Below are 24,098 nucleotides of genomic sequence, written 5' to 3' on the forward strand. Positions count from 1 at the left end.
TTAATTACCGACCGGTGTCGCTAAACAGCATAGTATCAAAACTGTTGGAAGCCGTTATAAGAAAGGGAGTTATAGACCACCTCCATGAAAATCACCTTTTGGCAGATGCACAACACGGTTTCAGAAACAACAGGAGCTGCGTCACCAATATGCTATGTTACCTTGATGATTTGATCAATGCGGTGGACAATGGGGATTGTGTCGATGTCAACTGTTTGGATTGTGAGAAGGCCTTCGACCGCGCTCCCCATGAGACTGCTGGCGCACTAGGTAGCCTATAGGAGGGAGCGTGCTGGATTGGATCAGAAGCTTTCTGTCGGAGAGGTACCATCGAGTGACCATTCGTAGTTCTATGTTGGACTGGTTATCTGTGCTGAGTGGGGTCCCTCAGAAGTCGGTGTTGGGGCCAGTATTATTCCTTGTGTATAATAACGACCTAGTGATCAACCTCGAGTCGACGGCGAGCTTGTTTGCCGATGATGCCAAGATTTATGTCACCATCAAGACAGATGCAGACGTTCGAGCCCTTCGGAGAGATGTGAAGCGAGTAAACGAGTGGAGCGACAAATGGCTTCTAAAGTTTAATATTGACAAATGTGCATCAGTGCATTGGTCATAACAACCCCCAAGCGGACTACTAGCTGAACGGGACAACGCTAAGGAAATCAGCACAGGAAAAGGATCTGGGTATCTTGGTGTCAAGCAGCTTGAAACCGTCAGCCCATGTGGCCCAAGTTGCAGCCAAGGCCAACAGCCGCCTGGGAATTATCAAGAGGAATTTCACTGTACTATACAAGGAAGTACTGGTACCACTCTACCTCTCCCTTGTGCGTCCAGTCCTGGATTATGGGGCTCAGTGTTCGTCCCCATACCTGACGAGGGACATCCAGACTCTCGAGAAGATCCAAAGAAGGGCGACAAGACTAGTGCCAAGTATAAAACACCTGCCCTGCGAAAATAGATGCAAGGAACTAGGTCTCCAGACACTCCGAAAAAGAAGAGTCAGGGGGGACATGATAGAGACGTATAAGCTGCTGCATGGCTTCGAGGATGTCTCCTATTCCAGATTCTTTAAGAAGAACACCAACAATCTGCGAGGACTCTCCCTGAAATTAGCAAAACCAGACCATTGGCGGACGTCCCTGAAAGGAAACTGGTTCGCCATCCGGGTTATAGACAATTGGAATGCACTCCCAGAGAGTGTGGTAAGCGCGCCTACAACAGCCACTTTCAAAAGTCGTTATGATAAACATGTCAATAGTAGGGATATAGTACTGGCTGACAAGTCTTAAGAGGTGGGGATCAACACAAGAAGTCATCTTCTTAATTCCCCACTATCTGTTCATAGGTAGGTATACGCATTATATGAGGCAGTAAAAGCACCTTACCAAGTCAGCTGTCATATTTTTCTATTTCTGGGATTCTTAACTGTGTTCCACAGTGTCAACTTGTTTCATCCAACACACCTTGGTTTTATCGAGATTCGATTCGGGTGCTGACTGCCATCCCATGAGGACGTACTCTTGGTGCCCAGAGTGCTTTGTCAAGGTTTAAGGTTTGTGGCTTGTCCTCGACAGCTCTTATGTCCCTGGCTCCATGAGGCGGAATGGACTTGGGGGATGTTATGCTGGATGTTTTTAGACCGACACCAGCGACTGAGCAGGGTCCCCTTTCTAGACCGGAAATAGAACACTTACCAAGTAACAAGGCATAAAAACTCGGCAGACACCTTGACACATGTATTGCCTTAGTCCAACTTCCTTACAATATATATACAATGGTACTCTGAATGTGGATGGGGTATAGTGACAGGTTAGTTAATATTAGTACATTATTTCACCTGGGCACTGTGCTTACACCTGGGTTACTACACAAGAGAATATCACATAGATATGGTGACACTGTTCATAAACTCGGTTTCTTGGACTCTGCATGGTATATTGGTCTCTGCACTTAGGGATGGCCACACACTAGGATGTTACTCTGGTTCTAGGGTGCTTAGGTATTAACACAGCACTCTGGGTAAACTGGGGTAGAGACACTATACGGGTGGTGTCTCTGTCTCACTGTTTCTATACCACATACAGTCACTGTCACTATTAAGTCTCTAACACGACACTGGGGTCTTGAGGCATCGTCACCGGGCTACTGAGGTCTGGGCTTAGGTGAGGTGGAGCCCGGGGGTTGGAGGGAGCCCTACTGGGGAGCCCTCCTGCAGAAGGCAAGGGACAGCTCTCGGAGGCGTCGCGGCCCGGGCACATTTCTGGTGTGGGGTGAAGGGAGGCCTTTTCCTGCTCGGGTCTTGACCTAGTGAGGGGGCCCTCGGGACTGGAGCCAAACAGCGTCAGGAGCCGGGCCTGCCACTTCTTGCTCCTGGCGGAGGGCTGACAGTGAGTGGGGCCAGAGCAGTCCCCCCTTGGGGTCCGAGGGCTGGCCCTGGGAGGCCTGGGACTGCGGTCACCTCTAGGTTGAGGCGCCGTCAGGGGTTGGCTGCAGTAATTCACCTGCGGGGCGTCTGTCAGGACCCAGCGTTGTCCAGGGAAAGGCTGGAGGGTGTGAACCCCGCCTTCAGTGACAGGAGCTTGCCACCACTCCTGGAATGGCAGCACCTCCAGGGAACCACACCTGGAGAGAGAGACAGAAGGGCGTCCCACGCAGCTGAGGGGTGGAGAGTGGGCCGTGCAAGGGACTTTCTCCTCTGGGAGAACCCTCGGGACTGTGGACAAAGGGTGTATAGTGGCCATCCCTTCCCCAACGCGTACAGTGGCCATCGTCGCGGTTCCACAGCTCCTTGGGGTAGCAGCAGAAGGATGTACAGTGGCCGTTCCTTCCCTGGTGCATACAGTGGCCATTCCTTTTCCAGCGCATACAGTGGCCATTGCCATGGGACTGCTCCCGAAGGAGGAAGAGGCAGATGAGGGACATACAGTGGCCATTCCCTCCCCGGCGCGTACAGTGGCTGTCGCTGCGGGTCTCCCTGCCCAACGGGAAGTAGCTGAGGGATGTACAGCAGCCGTCCCCTCCTTGTACAGTCGCCGTTACTGCGGTGCTACTCCCGTAGGAGGAGGTGGATGAGGGACTAACAGTGGCTGTTCCCTCCCCGACACGTATAGTGGCCATCGTCGCAGTTCCACTCCTGCCTTCGCCTGTTGGTGTGCGTACAGTGGCTGTCACACCAAGGCGGGCTCCAGATGTGGCTGCAGCAGAAGGACGTACAGTGGCTGTTCCTTCCCCGACGCGTAGAGTGGCTGTTGTCGCGGGGCTGCAGGGGGAAGCAGCTGAGGGACGTACGGTGGCCGTTCCCTCCCCGGTTCGTACAGTGGCCGTTAGTGCGGTGCTGCCTGGGACTATCTGGAGCAGTCCCACCCCGATCCTGACGAGGGCTGGTCCCACCGAGAAGTAGTCTCACATCCCTGTGACGTCGTGGTTGGGCAGGTTGAGGGGAAGAGGGACACGAAGTCGGGTCGCACCTAAGCCCATCTCACGCTGAGCTGGCGTCGCACTTGCCTGGCCCACTGTGGTGTCCTCCTGGGGTGGGGGTGGGGCTGCGGCTCCATAGTGGGGTGGGGGGTCTGGCAGCGGGAGCATGCACTTTAGGGGACAATGACAGTGGTGGACTGGTGATGCGGCGGTGGACCACTGAGCTCTATAGTATGGAGGGGCTTTCTCATGGGTAGCTGTGCGTAGTTTGTGTTCCCAGTTCCAGGGCAGCGCTGGTGTAGCAGCAGCCATGTTACACCACGCCTGATGCCCGCATTTTTTGTACTGAGCTGCTCAGTGGGTTTTTGAAAGCAGCCGATGATTCCGGAAAATATAGTGCCTTGGTCCACTGTGCAGCTTAACAGATGCAAAAATGGGCACAGAAATTCATCGAAGAAAGATAGCATTATATTTCATAACTAAGAAATACATCTTGTTGCTAATTCTGTAAGATTACTGCCCCTTGGGGAGGGGCGGGAAGATTCTTTTCCTGTACCCCTGCATGAACAAGGCGACTAAATGGAGCCATGTATCTCCAGTCTTTCTCTCCATGTCCTCTTCCCTTCTTTTCACACTCTCTTGTAGATATGTCCATGTTTCTTCCAGCCTTTATCATTTTGGACACTGTTTCATGGTATGGATAGTCTAAGTACTTCCCACACCATTTCAACACCATTACTTGGAATTAAAACAGCTTCAAAGTGACTGTCATTTCAATGTTAATGCCACACCATCATTTCCCTTTCTTCCATTACCTGTCTCTGCCTTGGTGCCATAACGGGTAAGTTCTGCACCGCAGCAGCCTATAGCGTTTTTCATATTCATTGACTAAATGCACCCCATAAAATTCGTTGAACTAGGCAGAAATAATAATAATCCATATACGTTTTTGTATTATAAGCGACGAGTGCAAGTGTTTCAATGAGGCAGCCAAAGTCATACGCTCGCAGCGGAGATAGCCTCTCCATACTAAACAGCTCAGTGCGGTGGACATGGACGTTGCTGAGGTGGGCGCCATGCGGCAGGCAGGCAAGAACCCCACATGTGAGACTGCCCTGAGGAAGAATGTTGTGGCTCAGCCATCAGGCAAGTCCCTGAGGTTGTCCGCACCGTCCACAGCCATGGCATATGTGGCCACGCTGGGGGTTGGAGCCAATAGAGGAGCCTGCATGCTTTCTCATCAGTTCCAAGCAGGGGACGAGGATTTTCAATAACCCCAGGTGGGTGTCATGCGATCAAAAGGTCCCATTTTGCAAAATATTGTGTGGAAGGTGAGACCAAGCCACCGGAAATGGCTCTTCAAAATTAGTGAAGATCAACTCTGGGGGTCTGCACAAACTGCCTAGCCCTATGGAGTCCTTGGAGAAGCTTGAGGATTGGGAGGTCTCATGCTGCCATGTTCAGTCCTCTGGTGCTGCAGTGGATCTCATTATGGGAAAATTGGCCTACTCTCCTTGGATGTGGACACTGACAACTTGCTGCTCATCCTCCACCCATTTGACAACGGCTCATTGACGCTGCTCGAGGCCTCCAGGATTCCTGTGTGCTCCCCTGCCCCTGATGTTCCCCCGGTTTTCATAGTGGGTACATCTTGTTTTCCGTGGACCCTTCCCATCCAAGGTGTTCTACAGGTACATCCCTTACTAGGTGAGTGTGTTCGCTCCAAGTCTGCTGCGGTGTTTCAACTGCCACCAGGATGGACACATTAAGATAAGATGTTGTAATAAGAATTGGTATTCAATGTGCTGTGGCTATCATCCCTTCAAAGCTGGTGAGGGACTACCTTGCACCTGTAACCCCAGGTGCTACTCTAATAGCCAGTCTGAAATTTTACAAATTAATCATTAGTCTGACCAAGATTCGATCTCAGGCCTTCACACTTCAAATGTGTACACGTTACTGTAGTGCCATAATTCTAAGGATTAGTATAAGCTAGTATTGTAAATGTAATTAAAGTACTTGCCGCCACCGGACCGACCACCCCGCCACCCCCCACCCTACCACCGAGCCGCCGCCTCACCACCACCCCAGGAGGACACCACGGAGGGCCGGATCACCGATAGGTCGACCCGGGGCAAGAAGGGCGCCGGTGCTCCCCTGTCCTAAGTCTCTCTGTCACCCAACCGGTCCGACAGAAGCTATGCTGGCAAAAGACACGGCCCTGCGGGCAGGCCAGCCTTCACCAGGTTCGGGGTGGGACTGAGCCAGATTCAGTCCCACACAACACCGCGGTAACAGCCACTGTATGTGCCGGGGAGGGAGCGGCCACTGTATGCCCCTCAGTTGTTCCCCCTGTAGCGCCGCCACAACGGCCACTGTACGTGTGGGGGAAGGAGTGGCCACTGTACGCCCTTCAGCTACAGCCACATCTGGAGACGGCCTCGGAGTGTTAGCTATTGAGTGCACTGCGACTGGCAAAGAAAGGAGTGGAACTGCAATAATGGCCACTGTACGTGTCGGGGAGGGAGCGGCCACTGTACGCCCCTCATCCACTACCTCCTCCTCCTACAGGAGTAACACCGCGCTAACGGCCACTGTATGTACCAGGGAAGGAACGGCCACTGTACGCCCTTCAGTTTCTTCATGTTGGGCAGGCAGACCCGCGGTAATGGCCACTGTACGTGCTGGGGAGGGAGCGGCCACTGTACGCCCCTTATCTGTCTCTTCCTCCTCTGGGAGCAGCACCGCCACAACGGCCAATGTACGTGTGGGGGAAGGAGCGGCCACTGTACGCCTTTCATCCATGATTTCTGGGGTCCTCCCGGAGAAGGAGGTCCCTTGCGCGGCAGGCCTTTCACCTCTCGGTTGCGTGGGACGCCCTTTACTTACTCCCTCCAGGTGTGGTTCCCCGGAGGTGCTGCCGGAGTTGTGGCACGGCCCTGTGTCGGTCCTGCCACCTACCCCTGGTCGGTCCCGGTCCCTGACGGACGGCAGACAGAAGAGGTGCCGCAGTCTGCCCCTGACGGTGCCCCCTCCTACAGGCGACCGCGGTACCTAGGCTCACAGACTGGACCGGCAGGTTCCAGAGCCAAGCCGCTTGGGCTGCACTCCCCCACAGCTCTCTGCCTGGAGTAAGAGGTGACAGCCCTGCCTCCTGCAGCTTTTCGGCCCCAGCCCCGAGGGCAGCCCTTCAGGTCGAGGTCCCCAGGTCGGAGGGCCTCCCTGCACCCCACCGACGAGGCTCCAGCACGAGGGCCTCTCAGGTCGAGGCCCCCAGACAGGAGAGCCTCCCTACACCCCCCTGATGAAGAAGGCCCGGGCAGTGACACCCCTGCGGGTGGTGCACTGTCTCCTGCAGGAGGGCTCCCCAGTAGAGCCCCCTCCCATGCCCGGGCGCCTCCTCTGTTAAGCCCAGGAAACAAGGGCAAGTAGTGACTTTAACGCATCTCGTGTGTCTTGAAAACCACAGAGACGGGAGTGAACAGTGACAGTGAAAGAGTAAGGCCAGAATAACATAAGTGACACACAGTGAGACAAATACCCGGGCAGAACAGAAAAGACTAGTAAACACGAGCACAGAGACCTACGGAAACAGTGGGGCACGAGGAAAAAACAAAAATCTGTGAACAGTGTCTCCGCGACTAAGTAACTATCCCGAGTGTCGCGACTCGTGCTCTGACAAGTTATAGTAATATTCACTCTCTTGACTCCTGGCCCTCTTTACCCCTAGCACATCTGGTTTAGACTATTAAATGCTAGTTCTGCCTATGGACATAATACGGGTATCGAGAAATTGTAACTCACCATTGATGTATAACTGAAGATCTCCACTCTCTGCCTGTGCTGTGTGTGATACAATATATTGAGAAGCTAACTCTCTAAACCTGTCTCCATCATAATCTGTAACTCTTTGTGTTTATATTGTAACAGTGTATTGGATTAAGACAAAAGATGTGTTAGGGTGCACTGCCTAGTTTTTATGCCCTGTTCCTTTGTGGGTGCTTTATTTTCGGTCTGGAAAGAGGACCCCGCTCAGTCGTGGGCGTTTTTAGGACGAGAAGTCGGACTAAAAACATCCCGCATTGAAATGCGTGATTTAGAACACAGTGCCCCCGGGAAACCACCGACACCCCCACGCGGGCCCCATGGAGTAGCCACAGCCGAACCATGAAACTCCATGCAACAACGACACAAGTCAGCCTGGGCTGTGCGCCCCTATAACACCCAGCCACCTCACCATCGCCCCAGCAGGAAAAAGACACTACCTTCGGAAAGTGGGGCTGCCAAACCAGCCCGGGGTGGAGCTGATATCTCAGCTCCTGACAGCACCCCTCTGGAAACGGCCTACTGCCGCTCCCACCTTCGTCAGTCGGCCAAGCGTCACACTGAAGGTGTTTCCCCTGAGACGGCCTACTGCCACTCTTCTCTTCTGCCGAAGGAGATGGCCTACTGCAGTTCCTCCCTCCCGCCGAAGGAGACGGCCTACTGCCGCTCTGAAGGTGCTGCCCCTGAGACGGCCTATTGCTGCTCCTCCCTCCTGCCGAAGGAGATGGCCTACTGCTGCTCTGAAGGCGCTGCCCCTGAGACGGCCTATTGCCGCTCCTCCCTCCTGCCGAAGGAGATGGCTACTGCCGCTCTGAAGGTGCTGCCTCTGAGACGGCCTATTGCCGCTCCTCCCTTCTGCCGAATGAGACAGCCTACTGCCGCTCCGCCCTCCTGCAGAAGGAGATGGCCTACTGCCGCTCCTACCTTCGCCAGACGGCCAATTGCCGGTCCGAAGGCACTGCCCCTGAGACGGCATACTGCCGCTCCTCCCTCCTGCAGAAGAAGACGGCCTACTACCGCTCAGGAGGTGACCAGAGGCGCGCTGACTCCCATACTCAGGCCACGGCCGATTGCCGGGCCTGATTAGTCGCGCCAATTAGTCGCACCCTTGGGCAGCCACGGCCGATTGCCGGGCCCCACGGCCAGAAGGAGGTGTCACCCATACCATCGTTCCAGTGTGAGACGAGAGGCCGGCCCTCCAGTACCAGAGAGCCCCTGCCAGGCCTTACGGCCTCCCCTGGTCTCTGCTCCCTGCGCCTGGCCCTGGAACAGACCCATCTGACGGACCCTAGCTCAGGTCGGTGCCGCAGCCCTTCCCTGACGGCGCCCCTCGACTCTGGGGACCGCAGCCCGCTGTCCCTCCAGGCCCTCCCCAGTACGCCCGGGCGCGATCTCTCCACGCCCACCAGGCGGTCTAAGGCCACCTCCGGCCGAGACCTACACCAGCAGTTCCTGGACCTGTTCGGCCCCAGTCCTGAGGGACATACCCCTGAGCCTAGCCCGGAGACTACGGGCTCTTCCACCACCTGCAGTCCTGGATGCGAGAGGACGCCCCTGCGAGTCGTCCCATGCCCTCTCAGCACGGCCTTCCTTGACGGTGCCCCTTCCCCGGCCGAGTTGTCGCCAACATGCCACCCTGCCTCTCACACCAAATGAGTAAAGTATGTCGAGTGTGATATTGCCCTAAACACAGTGAAGTGACTTAGGTTAAGTGGACGGTGCCCCAGTATAAGTGATACAGTGATTTAGAGTAAGTGAATATCGGGCAAGTGAGATCACGGGCCAATAATTAAGGGCGAGTGCAGAAACTAAGTTTTGGTGAAGTAAATCCCCGAGTGACGCCCTTACAGAAAATCACTAAGCTTATTATCCGGATAGAGAAACTAATAAATGTCATTTGTTACTAGGGAGCAGTGAAGAAAAAGTGTTAAGAATACTCCCTCGCTGCCATCACCATAACTAGTTTAAAATCCCAGTGCTCCCCCCTCTTTCTGCCTTCCCCTAAAGAATCTCCTCCCAGCAGTCAGTGCGTGTGTAAGAACCTGAACGAGGAATAGAGTCAATTGTCAAAATCCCTCTGCTACCAGAAAACATTAAGTCTGAACCAGTAATACTATTTCCCTCCTGATATTACCATAACTATATTCTGACTCTACGCGCGTCACCCCTCACTCCTCCTCCCCGTGAGACTCACCCTCCACGCTCCACAGCCCTGTATTCCCTTGCACACCTGTATCATAAACTACAGTGTTGGCATCAATATCTGTTAAGCCAGTATCCTGCGAGATACTAATATCCTAGTTAAGGTTTCATTTCTGTCATATACTGTGTTGTAATATCTGCTGTATTTGCCCTGTGTCTGACTGTGGTAATATACGTGTAAAGGTTATTGCCTGGAGTTTTTGTGCCCTACCTCTCTTTATTGCACCACGCCCCGATCTTGAAAGAGGACCCCGCTACATGTTAGGACCGAGGAGTCGGGCCTTTTGCACCTAGCATTACACTGGTGGCCAGCGGTGGTTCTTGACCCGAGCGTAGAAGAGAGGTAGCAAGGAAATATTTGACAAAATGGCAACTAAACCACACGTACAGTTACCCAAGTTTGACCCCAACCAGTACGATATACACACGTATCTGGCGATAATCAAGCCCTTACTGGATATTGGCTTTGATAATGACCAACAAAAATTTGCCGTCACACTTCCACTATTGGGCAAAGCAGCGGCGAGCATAGCACTGAAAGTCGCCCCGGAGCTCACCTGGCAGAACTTCACAAAGTTCGTTGTTCAAGCCATCATCCCATCATTAGGGAGAGTGGCGGCTCTGTCCCAACTGGATAGTTTTTCATTTGACGAGAATTTGGATAATACCCTGATACAGGCTATATGCCTAGTTACTGCTGGCTACCCGGAGGTAGACGGAAGAAACCATGGACCAGCATACATTTAACACTCTGCTTAGAGTGCTTCCGAGTGTTGTCAAACAACACTTTACTATCCATGACCCAACTGGAGACATGGATAGAGATGTCCAGCTCATACGGCACCTCCTGACCGCCTGCCCTACTCCCCAACAAATTAACGTGGTAAAGAAATTTCCAACTCAACCCCTGGCTCCCCCAACCATGCCACGTCCGCCTTTGCCTCACACCAGCCCTACCCCGGTGCCCAGCCCACCTAGGGCACACCCCTCCCACCGGCGCCCCGCCCCACGGGAAAACCCGAATCTAATCTTAGTGAATCCATGGGAATTCACAGCCTGCAGCTGCCGGTGTCCTGTACATGACACACGGGATCAGCTTAAAGGTGCCCACCGCAGAACCACGACCCCAGGTTCACGTAAGGTGTCCTTCTTAGAAGGTGAGGCCCCCGAAGGCGAACTGGCACCTACGGACGAGCCCCTTCCGGGAGAACAGGAGCAGGAACAGGAGAATGAAAGCCCCAGACAGCTGGATTTTTAGGCCCGCCTTCGCACCAACCCACGGTGGCGGGGGCCATTACCCCTAAGTATTGCCCCCCATTGTACCACAAGATGAAAAATGGCGTGAAGGCCAGACTGCTAGTCGATACGGGAGCAGCCAGGTCCTGTCTTTACAGCCACTATTTCTCCCACCACAAATCGACCTTTGGCCCACTCCGCCCCACTGCTACTCACCTTGTGGATGCGGGAGATGGCCCCCTGCCCATCCGTGGGGAAACTCGGGCCCTACGGGTCGACACCCACCAGCCAGTGTCCACCCAACACCAATTTATTATTTCTGACTCCTCCTGCCAGAGCTACGACGGGTACTTGTGACTAGATTTGCTCCAAGAACTTGGAGCTACAATTGACTGTTGCTACCGACAGCTCCAGTTCCGCCCCCAACCCCGCCCCACTCAGGCCGTCTGCACCTGTACACCACGGCCTCGGCCGGAAGATTCACCCCCTCCCCGCGGCCCGTACTCCCCTCCTCCCCTCCCTCCGTCCTCCTCTCCTCTTTCTCCAGTGCCCCCCCCCATGCCACCCCTCCTCCTTCCTTCCCCGCCACCGTCTCCACCGCTGTTACCATTCCCTCCCACCACGAGGCCTGGGTGCCCCTTAACCGGCCTTCCGGTCCCTCTGTCTTGTTCTCCCCCCTCCTCCCGCCTGGGCCCCTTTCTGCCTGCCTCTTATCTCCCACTTTTCTTCCTCCACACCACACCACCGTTCGCATAGCCAACCTCGCCCCTTCCCCCCTTCCCCTCCCCAAAGGGCTCGTTATTGGAGAGATGGAGGAAGCCGAGCCCTGCTCCCCACCCTCCTCCCACTTCCCCGCCCCCCTACCCCCCATTCCCGACCATCTCTCTGCCCAACAGTCAGACACCCTACGTCGCCTTCTCCTGGATTTCCAGGACCTGTTTGTGACAGGACCAGCAGACATAGGGCGCACCATGTACCTGTTCCATGAAATTCACAAGACAGGCCCACCTATCAGACAGTCTTCCTGACGGAAGAACCCCCGACAAAGGGAGGAAGAAGACCGCCAGGTATGCGAAATGATAGAGGCGGGCATTATTTTCCCTTCTACCAGCCCTTGGTCCTCCCGCGTCGTTCTAGTAAAAAAGAAAGACGGCACGATGCGATTTTGCATCAATTACCGCCACCTGAATGATGTCACCATCAAAGATGCCACCCCCTCCCACGAATTGACAATTCCTTAGATTCCCTTTATGGGGCATCTTGGTTTTCTACTCTCGACCTCCAGTCTGGGTACTGGCAGGTCCCTGTACATCCAGAACACCGAGGCAAGACGGCCTATTCCACGAGCAATGGCAAACATTACGAATTCAATGTTCTGCCATGCGGCCTCTGCAACGCCCCCGCCACTTTCTCCAGGCTAATGGAATCTGTCCTGAGTGGCCTCACTTGGGAAATATGTCTGGCCTATTTGGATGACGTCATCATTATTAGCCAGACCTGGGCCGACCACTTGCAGCGCCTCCCCCGAGTCTTCATTAGGATTCGCCAGGCAGGCCACAAGCTCCATCCCTCTAAATGTGTCCTGGCCGCCAAGACTGTCTCATTTCTGGAGCATGTTATATCCCAGGCAGGAATCTCCCCGGACCCTGACAAGCTCCACGCCATAGCGGACATACGGCCACCACGGGACGTCCACGGTATCCGTGCCTTCCTAGGACTCACGTCCTACTATCGTCGCTTCGAAAAGGGGTTTGCGCAAATTGCAAAGCCTCTTCATGATCTGACCAGGAAGGGGGAGTCTTTGTCTGGACTGAAGAAAGGTGAGCTGCCTTCCAACAGCTGAAAGACAAGCTCGTCTCTGCCCCCATCGTGGCCTTTCCTGATTATGCCCTCCCCTTTCACCTCTACACCGATGTTTCCCTCATCGCCATAGGTGCCGTGCTAGCCCAGGTGCAAGCCGGTCAGGAACACATCATCGCCTGCGCCAGTCGCACCCTGAATCCAGCCAAGAAGAATTATGCCGCAACCAAGCAAGAATGCCTCGGCATAATTTGGGCCCTCCAACATTTTAGAGCTTACCTTTCCAGGACCCAGGTCTCGATTATCACCGACCACCAGTCACTCCAGTGGTTACGCCAGTCTGACTCACATAATGCCCAACTCGTCAGATGGCGCGAGACCCTGGAGAAGTTTCAGTATGAAATCTCCTACAGGCCCAGGAAGCTCCACACCAATGCCGATGCCCTCTCCCACCTCCCCATCCATGCGGTACAGCCAGACCCAGACCTCCTACAACTATGGCACCTAAAGGAACGGCCCCCCTGGATTCCAGCCCGCCTATTCACCAAACTATGCCAACAGGGTGATCACCTTCTAACCCCATCTGGGCATATCCTCCTGACCCCCAACACGGCGCGTGACACCTTCCGCCACCTTCATGCCCATAATGGCATCCACCTGGGCACCAAAAAATTATTACAAGTGTTCAACGACACCTACTGGGCGCCAAACCCCTCCACCCTCGCCAAGGAAATCATTCAAGCTTGCCACGCCTGTGCACTGGGAAAACATGTCACCTGGACCGCCGGACCCTCAGGCCACATCACCGCCCACAAGCCCTGGCAGCTCCTGGCGACAGATGTTGTAGGCCCTCTCCCTCCCAAATCTGGATACAAATATGTGATCACCCTTGTGGACACCTATTCGAAATTTGTAGTAGCCTGTCCAGCAAAACAGCATCATGCCCTTGCCATCGCCGATGCCCTTCTGTGACACGTGTTCCCGTATTTTGGCATCCCTCAAGCCATCCATTCTGATAATACCCCTGAATTCTCCAGGAAGATCTGGGAGGAACTCGCCAGAACCTTTGGATTTAAAATCTCCCACTCCTATCCTTACTGGCCACAGGGGAACGCGGTATGTGAACGTAGACATTGTACCCTCATGAACCAACTACGCACACGCATCGAGGCTACGAAAAACGATGACTGGCCTGCTCATGTGAAGATCGTCCTGTGGGGCATGAATTCCTGTCCCCGAGAAGACGGGGTTTCCCCACATGAAAGGGTATTCGGCGAAACCCCCTTTCTATTACGATTACGCCAACACCTACAACCACCCACCTCCGCTCCCACTACAGACCCGTTGCACCTTCTAAAGGGCCGACTACACCACCTGCAAAAAACCCTAGACCTCGACCCTGACACAGCCACAAACCCTTTCCGCCCAGGCGACACCATCGTTATTGCCCAACTCCCCACCCCCCACAAACTCACCCCCCGCTTCATGGGGCCCCACACAATCACCCACATCCCCAACCCATACCAGGTTACTGTGGATTATCACGGCACCCCCCGCACCCTCCGAAACCACCACGTGCGCCCTTTCCGCACGCTCGCCACTGCCACCCTGTCACCACACCCCAACCTCCCCCTGCTCCCGCGCCGCCTTCCACTTCCACATGCAAGTCTTACATTTCCTCCTCACCCTCCCCCTCCACCCCCCCCTACCGCCTCAGCCTCCCCAGACGCCGCCACCCCCCACACCACACCTGACACCTCACCCACCATACGAAGCTCCCCCCACTCTCCCTCACCCCTACCCTCCGCCGCCCCACCCGCCCAGCCCCACATGTCCCACCCACGCCGCCACACCCCCACCACGACCCACTACCACTGCTCACCGTCCACCGCCTTTGCGTATGCCCACTCCAACAGCCTCACCCCCAACCGCACCCCCCACTTGCACAGCAGCCCGTTCTGCCAAACCCTGCCCACCACGCACACCCACTTCCCCACCCACTCCCACCCTCAGAACCACCACCACCCGCTCACGCCGCCTCACGCCCACCCACTCCCACCCTCAGAACCACCACCACCCGCTCACGCCGCCTCACGCCCACCCACCCGATACACCCATTCTACTACACCACCCGCCTCCCCTCGACTTCACACTATCACGATACACCAGGCCCAACTCCCCTCCACCCACACTCCCCAGGGACTCAACGCCACATTACCAGGGCACAAAACCCGACCCCGACCCTCAGTCTCCAGCATACAGCACCCTCACACACCAGCAACAACATCAAACAACATGAAAGTCAGACAGGCTGTATGGACACCGACCCTTGGCAAAAACCGCCGACTCCGTGGGCCACACCACCTGTGACCCTCCTCCGTCCCTACCTCACCACCTCTACACTCTTCCTCACCTGCGACGTGGAGCAAGAAGATCAATACACTGCTGCCTGGCAGGCCCTACTGCGACACCTCCAGCCTGTATACACCACGCACGATACTCACGTATACCACCTCCAGCCACAGGGACGTGACTTTTTCCAAGGGGAGAGTGGTGAAATGTGTGATTTAGAACACAGTGCCCCCGGGAAACCACCGACACCCCCACACGGACCCCACGGAGTAGCCGCAGCCAAACCCCAAAACTCCATGCAACAACGACACAAGTCAGCCCGGGCCGTGTGCCCCTATAACACCCGGCCGCCCCACCGTCGCCCTAGCAGGAAAAAGACACTACCTTCGGAAAGTGGGGCCGCCAAACCAGCCCGAGGTGGAGCTGATATCTCAGTTCCCGACAGCGCCCCTCTGGAGATGGCCTACTGCCGCTTCCGCCTTCGTCAGTCGGCCAAGCATCACACTGAACGTGTTTCCCCTGAGACGGCCTACTGCCGCTCTTCTCTTCTGCCGAAGGAGATGTCCTACTGCCGCTCCTCCCTCCCGCCGAAGGAGACGGCCTACTGCCGCTCTGAAGGTGCTGCCCCTGAGACGGCCTATTGCCGCTCATCCCTCCTGCTGAAGATGGCCTACTGCTGCCCTGAAGGCATTGCCCCTGAGATGGCCTATTGCCGCTCCTCCCTCCTGCCGAAGGAGATGGCCTACTGCCACTCTGAAGGCGTTGCCCCTGAGACGGCCTATTGCCGCTCCTCCCTCCTGCCGAAGGAGACGGCCTACTGCCGCTCTGAAGGCGCTGCCCCTGAGACGGCCGATTGCCGCTCCTCCCTCCTGCCGAAGGAGATGGCCTACTGCCGCTCTGAAGGGGCTGCCCCTGAGACGGCCTATTGCCACTCCTCCCTCCTGCCACTCTGAAGGGGCTGCCTCTGAGGCGGCCTATTGCCGCTCCTCCCTCCTGCCGAAGGAGACAGCCTACTGCCACTCCTTCCTCCTGCTGAAGGAGATGGCCTACTGCTGCTCTGAAGGCGCTGCCCCTGGGAGGGTCTACTGCCACTCCTCCCTCCTGCCAAAGGAGACGGCCTACTCCCGCTCTGAAGGCGCTGCCCCTGAGACAGCCTACCTCCACTCCCCCCTCCCGCAGAAAGAGACAGACTACTGCCGCTCCTACCTTCGCCAGACGGTCAATTGCCGCTCCGAAGGCACTGCCCCTGAGACAGCCTACTGCTGCTCCTCCCTCCCGCAGAAGACGGCCTACCGCCGCTCAGGAGGTAACCAGAGGTACGCTGACTCTCCTACCCAGGCCACGGCCGATTGCCGGGCCTTGGCGCCGATTAGTCGCGCCCTTGGGCAACCACGGCCGATTGCCGGGCCCCATGGCCAGAAGGAGGTGTCACCCGTACCATCGCCCCAGTGTGAGACGAGAGGCCGGCCCTCCAGTACCAGAGAGCCCCTGCCAGGCCACACAGCCTCCCCTGGTCTCCGCTCCCTGCGGCTGGCCCTGGAACAGACCCACCTGACGGACCCTAGCTCAGGTCGGTGCCGCAGCCCTTCCCTGACGGTGCCCCTCGACTCTGGGGACCGCAGCCCGCTGTCCCTCCAGGCCCTCCCCAGTACGCCCGGGCGCGATCTCTCCACGCCCACCAGGCGTTCTAAGACCTCCACCTCCGGCCGAGACCTACACCAGCAGTTTCTGGACCTGTTCGGCCCCAGTCCTGAGGACCATACCCCCGAGCCTAGCCCGGAGACTACGGGCTCTTCCGCCAACTGCAGCCCTGGATGCGAGAGGACGCCCCTGCGAGTCGTCCCGTGCCCTCTCGGCATGCCCTCCCTTGACTGTGCCCCTTCCCCGGCCGAGTTGTCGCCGACATGCCGCCCTGCCTCTCACACCAAATGAGGAAAGTATGTTGAGTGTGATATTGCCCTAAACACAGTGAAGTGACTTATGTTAAGTGGACGGTGCCCCAGTATAAGTGATACAGTGATTTAGAGTAAGTGGATGTCGGGCAAGTGAGATCACGGGCCAATAATTAAGGGCGAGTGCAGAAACTAAGTTTTGGTGAAGTAAGTCCCCGAGTGACGCCCTTACAGAAAATCAGTAAGCTTATTATCCGGATAAAGAAACTAATAAATGTCATTTGTTACTAGGGAGCAGTGAAGAAAAAGTGTTAAGAATACTCCCTCGCTGCCATTACCATAACTAGTTTAAAATCCCAGTTCTCCCCCCCCCCTTTCTGCCCTCCCTTAAAGAATCTCCTCCCAGCAGTCAGTGCGCGTGTAAGAACCTGAACGAGGAATAGAGTCAATTGTCAAAATCCCTCTGCTACCAGAAAACATTAAGTCTGAACCAGTAATACTATTTCCCTCCCTATATTACCATAACTATATTCTGACCCTAAGCGAGTCACCCCCTCACTCCCCCCTCCCCCTGTGAGAGACACCCTCCTCCGCGCTCCCCAGCCCTGTATTCCCTTGTACACCTGTATCATAAACTTCAGTGTTGCATCAATATCTGTTAAGCCAGTATCCTGCGAGATACTAATATCCTAGTTAAGGTTTCATTTCTGTCATATACTGTGTTGTAATATCTGCTGTATTTGTCCTGTGTCTGACTGTGGTAATATACGAGTAAAGGTTATTGCCTGGAGTTTTTGTGCGCTACCTCTCTTTATTGCACCACGCCCCGGTCTTGAAAGAGGACCCCGCTACACGTTAGGTGTGCTAGGACCGAGGAGTCAGGCCTTGCCTATCATTACACGCATAACAGTAATCTTTGGTAATATTATAAATTTAGTCTGTACAGTTCATGATTTAACTGTTAAGTTCTGTATTTAAGTCTAGTCTTAATTGATATTCATAATGTGAACATTATTCTGATACTGATAATACTAAGTCAGCATTGATGTGAATATGATTTTTATACATATGGACCAGTTCTTTTCTAACAAAGGCGTATAGCCGCGGAAATTTTGGCAGAAATTACAAATCGCGAATGTCTTTCTTGGTATTCTGATCTAAAAAGATTGTTGAAGGTAATCATTAGTGAAGCGCGAAATTCATGTTATTGAGTCGTTTACAGTCTCGTAGGTATAGGAAGCTCGCACGGGTAATAAACCTGTTCTGATTCCTAACTGATTTGGCTTCGTTATGATTAAAAATCCTTTTATGTTTATTACAAAAATTTTCAACATCGTAAGTTATTTATCTTCGTATGTTAAGTGCAAACGTATCTTTTGTATTCTTTGAAGATCCTAGAGAGTCGACAATTGTATATAGTAATCAGTTGAACTTTCATCCGATTCCTGAATACTGTCTGTAATGCTTATAAAAGGTTGGGGAAGCCGCGCCAAGCAACGAAACCGGCGCTTCTCTCCATCATTGCGGGTTAGTGTCGAACTCTCATCCTCCCCCCCCCCTTTTTCTCGTGTAATAAGTCATCATATACGTTCGTGAGTTAAATTGGTCATATCTTCCCCTGATCCCTCTTGTACTGAATAACGAGACTGATGCTTCTCTTCATCATTGCAGATCGTCCGTTCAAACCACTGCCAAACGCGTCATACTAAATCACACTTCCCCCCCCCCCTTTTTTTTTCCCCTAGTTCATGTAGCCTAAGTAACGAAAATATCAGCTGGTCCATTTTGATTACAGTACATTTGATCACTATTCATATATTTACTGGAACTTTACTGCATGTGATTCTTGTGTGATACGAGTCTGGTCTTAAGAGAATATCTTAGTGAAATTCTTTGAATCTTCCCGAGAGTCCAACTGTGACCACGGGATTAATACATCCAGGAGTATCAGAATTCTTTGAATCTTCCCGAGAGTTCACCTGTGTCCACGGGATTAATACATCCAGATGTATCAGAATTCTTTGAATCTTCCCGAAGAGGCCAACTGTGACCACGGGATTAATATATCGATATTTGTAAATATTCTTTCCATTTTAGTTTAGCTTTTAAAGTTTCATATTTTTAGTGTTGTAGATCCTCAATACTATTTCGTCTGGGTTCATTCCCATTTCGAAGTAAAATGCGTGAGCTACAGCATAGTGTCCCCAGAAACTCCCCGACAGGTAACATGCGTGATCTACAGCATAGTGCCCCCGGAAACTCACCGACACCCCCACCCGGACCCCACGGAGTAGCCACAGCCGAACCACAGGATGCAGTGCGACAACGGCACAAGTCAGCCTGGGCTGTGCGCCCCTATAGCACTCAGCCTCCTCACCGTCGCCCAGGCAGGAAGACAACACTACCTTCGGGGAGAGGGACCGCCAGATCAGCTCAGGGTGGAGCTGTCTGTCCAGCTCCAACTAGCGCCCCTCAGGAGACGGGCGATAGCCGCTCCCGCCTTCTACAGGAAGGTGCCTTCTCTTGAGGGATGGCTGATAGCCGCCCGCCCCTTGTAAGGAAACCGGTGTCTCACCAGCCTGAGGGTAACGAGGAGACGGCCGATAGCTGCTCCCGCCTTTGTCAGAAGGTGTCCTTCCTGGGACGGCTGATAGCCGCCCAACACCCCCTCCTGCAGGAGACGGCCGATAGCCGCTCCCTCCTTCACCAGACGGCCGATAACCGCTCCAAAGGTGTTGTCCCCGAGACGGCCGATAACCGCTCCAAAGGTGTTGTCCCCGAGACGGCCGATAACCGCTCCAAAGGTGTTGTCCCCGAGACGGCCGATAGCCGCTCACTCCTCCGGCAGAAGGAGACGGCCGATAGCCGCTCCTGCCTTCGCCAGACGGCCGATAGCCGTTCCAAAGGTGTTGCCTCCGAGACGGCCGATAGCCGCTCAATCCTATGGCAGAAGGAGATGGTAAGAGGCCACTCCCGCCTTTGCCAGATGGCCAATAGCCACTCCGAAGGTGTTGCCCTAGAGACGGCCGATAGCCGCTCCCTCCTCTGGCAGAAGGAGATGGCAAGAGGCCACTCCCACCTTCGTCAGATGGCCGATAGCCGCTCCGAAGGTGCTGCCCCTGAAATGCCTGATAGCTGCTCATCCTCCCTCCTGCAGGAGACGGCCGAAAGCCGCTCCCACCTTCGTCAGACGGCCGATAGCCGCTCCGAAGGTGTCCAGAGGCGCGCTGAGTCCCCCACTCAGGCCATGGCCAATAGCCGGGCCTTGGAGCCTTATAGTTGCCCCCTTGGGCAGCCACGGGCGATAGCCGGGCCCCACAGCCAGAGAAAGGTGCAAGCAGTGTCATCGCCCCAGCGTGAGACGAGTGCCCGGACCTCCAGCACCGAAGGACCCCAGGGAGGCCCTACAGCTTCCCCCGGCCTCTGCTCCCTACGCCTGACCCTGGAGAAGACCCATCTGACGGACCCTAACTCAGGTCAGTGCCGCAGCCCCTCCCTGACGGCGCCCCTTGACCGTGAGGGCTGCAGTCCTCGGTTACTCCAGGCCCTCCCCAGGACGCCCGGGCGTGATCTCTCCACGCCCCGACGGCGGAAGACCTCCACCTCTGGGCAAGACCTGAGCCAGAGATTCTTGGACCTGTTTGGCCCCATTCCTGAGGGCCACACTCCTGTACCTAGCCCGGAGACTACGGACCCCTTCACCACCTGCAGCCCTGGACGAGAGAGGACGCCCCTGCAAGTTGTCCCGTGCCCTCTCGGCACACCCTCCCTTGGCGGTGCCCCTATTCCGGCGGAGTTGTTGCCGACGTGTCTCCCCACCGCCTCCACTATATGAGTGAATTATATTAAGTGTGGTGTTGCCCCAGAGTTAGTTAAGTGACTTATGCTAAGTGTGACGTTGCCACGGAATTAGTGCAACAGTGATGCAGTGACTTAGTGTATGTTGAATGCCGGGGCGAGTGAAATCACGGGCAGATGAATAAGGACGAGTGCAGAAACTAAGTTCTGGTGAATCAGACTCACGAGTGACGCCCTTACAGAAAATCAGCAGGACTCCTACTCTGAGAGATTCTCTAGAGTAAAATATCCAAATGTCCTTTGCTACCAGGAAACAGTAGGGAAAAAGTGTTAATAATATTCTCCCGCTTGTATTACCATAAACACAGTAAATTCCCAGTGTCTTCTACCCTCCCTTAAGGAATCTCCTCCCAGCAGTCAGTGTGTGTGTAAGAACCTGGACTAACAATAGAATCAATTGTCAAAATCCCTTCGCTATCAGAAAATACTAAGTTCGAATCAATACCATTTACTCCCTCCCAATATTACTATAACTGTTCTGACCCTCTGCGCGTCACCCCCTCGTTCCCTCCCCCCCGTGAGAGACTCACTCCTGCGCTCCCACGCGCACTGCGATGCTGTATTCCCCTGTACACCTCTGTCTAAAAATACAGCGTTGGCATCAGTGTCTGTTAAGCCAGTATCCTGCGAGATACTAATATTCTAGTTAAGATTTTATTTTCTCTCACATAATGTGTTGTAATGTCTGCTGTTGTTGTCCTGTGTCCGATTATGGTAATATACGTGTAAAGGTTATTGCCTGGAGTTTTTGTGTCCTACCTCTCTTTATTGCACTAAGCCCCGGTCTCGAAAGAGGACCCCGCTACACGTTAGGTGTTCTAGGACTGAGGAGTCGGGCCTTTTTCACCTAGCATTACACGAAGAGTATTCTGTCTCAGTTCTTAGTGCTTGGTAAAACTTAAGTCATTACAAGTTTGAACTTTGCTATCCTCTAAGGAGTGGTATGGTACAGACGAAATTGAATGGCCCGCAAAGTGTGCTTAATATCTAACGGCTCACGCACTCTCCATAAGTTTCACACTACCACATTGCCCATAAACCCTTTAACCCCTAAACCGTGGGGCGTCACTTTCGTGACGCTTGAGAGCAAGGGATCATACCGCGGGGCGTCGCTTTTGTAATTCTGTGTTATTTTGAATTCACCCGGGCTTCCAAGTGGGGGCTTGTATCATCTATCAGTACTGCCAATGTCCAACACTAGTCAGCACTCCTAATCTCATCTGTACTCCCATCCATTGTTGACAATTTAGCCATTTCTCCCCGTTCTTGACTCCCCTCCCTACCCCCCCTCCATTACCCTATCCTCTCGCCTGCCCGGCCGTGCTACTCTAAGTAAATTTTCCCTGGAATTTTTCACTGATTTCATCCATTGAAATAAGCCCTATGCCCTATTCTTATACCAAATAATATATACAAGAAAGAAATAAGGTAAGTGAGAGTGCCATACACCTGGAATTGGCTAATTATCACCTGACAACACCTCACATGCACTCGTTCGCTAATTTTCGCTGTTTTTTTTTCCCCTTGAAATATGCCGTATAATCTATTTTCGTAATAAATATACATGTAAGGAGGGAAGGGAGAAGCCTAAGTGATATTTACATTCACCTGGAACTACCTAATTTATAATGTATTGTCTAGATTTCCTACCAATCATTTCAGTGCTATACATAGCTGTTTCAAGAGCTAACATTGGTAGCACTGAATATCCCCTAAGTAGGCCTCTACCTCGGCCCTCCCTTATCAGTTTACTCTCATCTTCTGAAGTAGAGGTACGTCTGTTTCTTCTTGCTGACTTCAGGGACTTTTTCACCCCCATGCAAAGGGCTCTGTGACCTTTACCCCCTACTAAACCTCGTGTGGAAAGAGGTAAAGGGCTGACAATTGATAAAAGAGTGACTACGATCTTTCTATTGAGTAAAACAGTGCAAATGGAATTGTAAATAATGTGTAAACAGCAAGTGAAAGTAATGAATGTAAATATACGTGAATAATGGAAAACAGTCTTATAAGTTACTTCAAGTGACAGTGCATAACACAGTGTAAATAAAATAGAAATGTAAATAACGTAAATAAAATAGAGAACGTAAATAGAAATGTAAATGAGCAGTATTATAAGAATACGAGTATATACCCTAGGAGTAATGAAAGTGAAAGTTTCACTCTAGCATGTCTGAATACTTTGAGTTATGAGAGTGAAGATGAAAGTGACATTCACTCTCAATGCTAGTATACAGGACGAGAAAGTGAATGCTACGTATTTTACTGAAAGAAATTGAATCCCTACAGTGACAATAAACTAATACTACTGAAGGAAACTTATGGATAAAGACTGTAGATATATATAAGCGTTATATAGTAATAGAAATATAAAGTGTGAGGGGTTTTATGAATAATAAATGACAGAGTACCAAGAGCAAACAAGCGCAAGTGCGACGGTCAGACGCGCTCGTAATTTTCATTGCTTTCACAGTGCTTTTTTTTTTTTGGTGTATGGATCCCAAACTACTTGAAAATCATAGAGTAGTGTTTATAGTGTTAATATCTGGCTGTGGTAATCATATTACGGGTTGTCGGGAAGTGTAAAGTGGAGACTTCGTTACCCAACTTCAGAGGTGTCCACAAGTCCTACGGTAACTGACAAAGGCTCAACAAACATTCCAGGAGAAAGCTGAAGGTATGTGCCATAAGCATATGTACTTGTAATATTCTAGGACTAATAACTGATTTTTGGCAAATATTTTTTGAGAGTCTGTCGGAGCCCGAATAACCCCGCGGCACACGCAAAACATCAGTAAACATGCCCGCGGTGTAGGGGTTAATAAGATCACGCTACCTCATTTCCCATAAATTCTTAAATAAGATCACGCTACCCTTTTTCCATAATCTCTAAAATTTCCCAGCATTACACTGGTGGTTTACTATTATCTCCTTCATTACACTGGGGTCATTTATGGGTGACTAACTCTCAGCATCATATTGACGGTGGCCAAATTTCTTTGCATTACACTGGTGGCTAAAGCGGTGGGATAAGTTATTGTTGCGGGGTAAGATATTGTGCGATAAGATATTGTTGTGGATAAGATACTGATGTGGGTTATATATTGTTACAGTTAATTAACGAATCGAGTTAGAATCCCTCAGTCATTCCCTCTCCCCAGTAACTAGCGTGAACGTAAACAAGAAATAGAATCAATTACCAAAACCCTTTTGCTATCAGGAAATATTAAGTTCGAAGTAATAATACTTAATCTTCCCCAGTATTACCATAACTCTGTTCTGACCCGCTGAGCCTCACTCCCTGCGCCCCGCGCGTGCCTGTATTCTCTGCACACCTGTGCACTAGAATTAATTGTGTTGGCATCAGTATCAGTTAAGCCGGTATCCTGCGAAGTACTAATATCCTAGTTAAGGTTTTATTTCTTTGCTATATATTGTGTTGTAATATCTGCTGCCTTTGTCCTGTGTCTGACTGTGGTAATATTCGTGTAAAGGTTATTGCCTGGAGTTTTT

General features: G+C 52.9%; 1 protein-coding gene across 1 annotated transcript; it reads left to right on the forward strand.

Annotated features, from left to right (window-relative positions):
* The first annotated feature begins 352 nt into the window (after nt 1–352).
* LOC145401293 (uncharacterized) lies at nt 353–1,513 on the forward strand. The gene is made up of 3 exons (XM_080273621.1): nt 353–547; nt 642–1,205; nt 1,442–1,513. The coding sequence occupies exons 1-3, from the start codon at nt 353–355 to the stop codon at nt 1,511–1,513; spliced, it is 831 nt and encodes a 276-aa protein (XP_080129747.1).
* The last annotated feature ends 22,585 nt before the right edge of the window (nt 1,514–24,098 follow it).

Source organism: Coenobita brevimanus, chromosome 55 (assembly GCF_032717465.1).
Source record: "Coenobita brevimanus isolate Jiangsu-jjx chromosome 55, ASM3271746v2, whole genome shotgun sequence".
Lineage (NCBI taxonomy): Eukaryota > Metazoa > Arthropoda > Malacostraca > Decapoda > Coenobitidae > Coenobita > Coenobita brevimanus.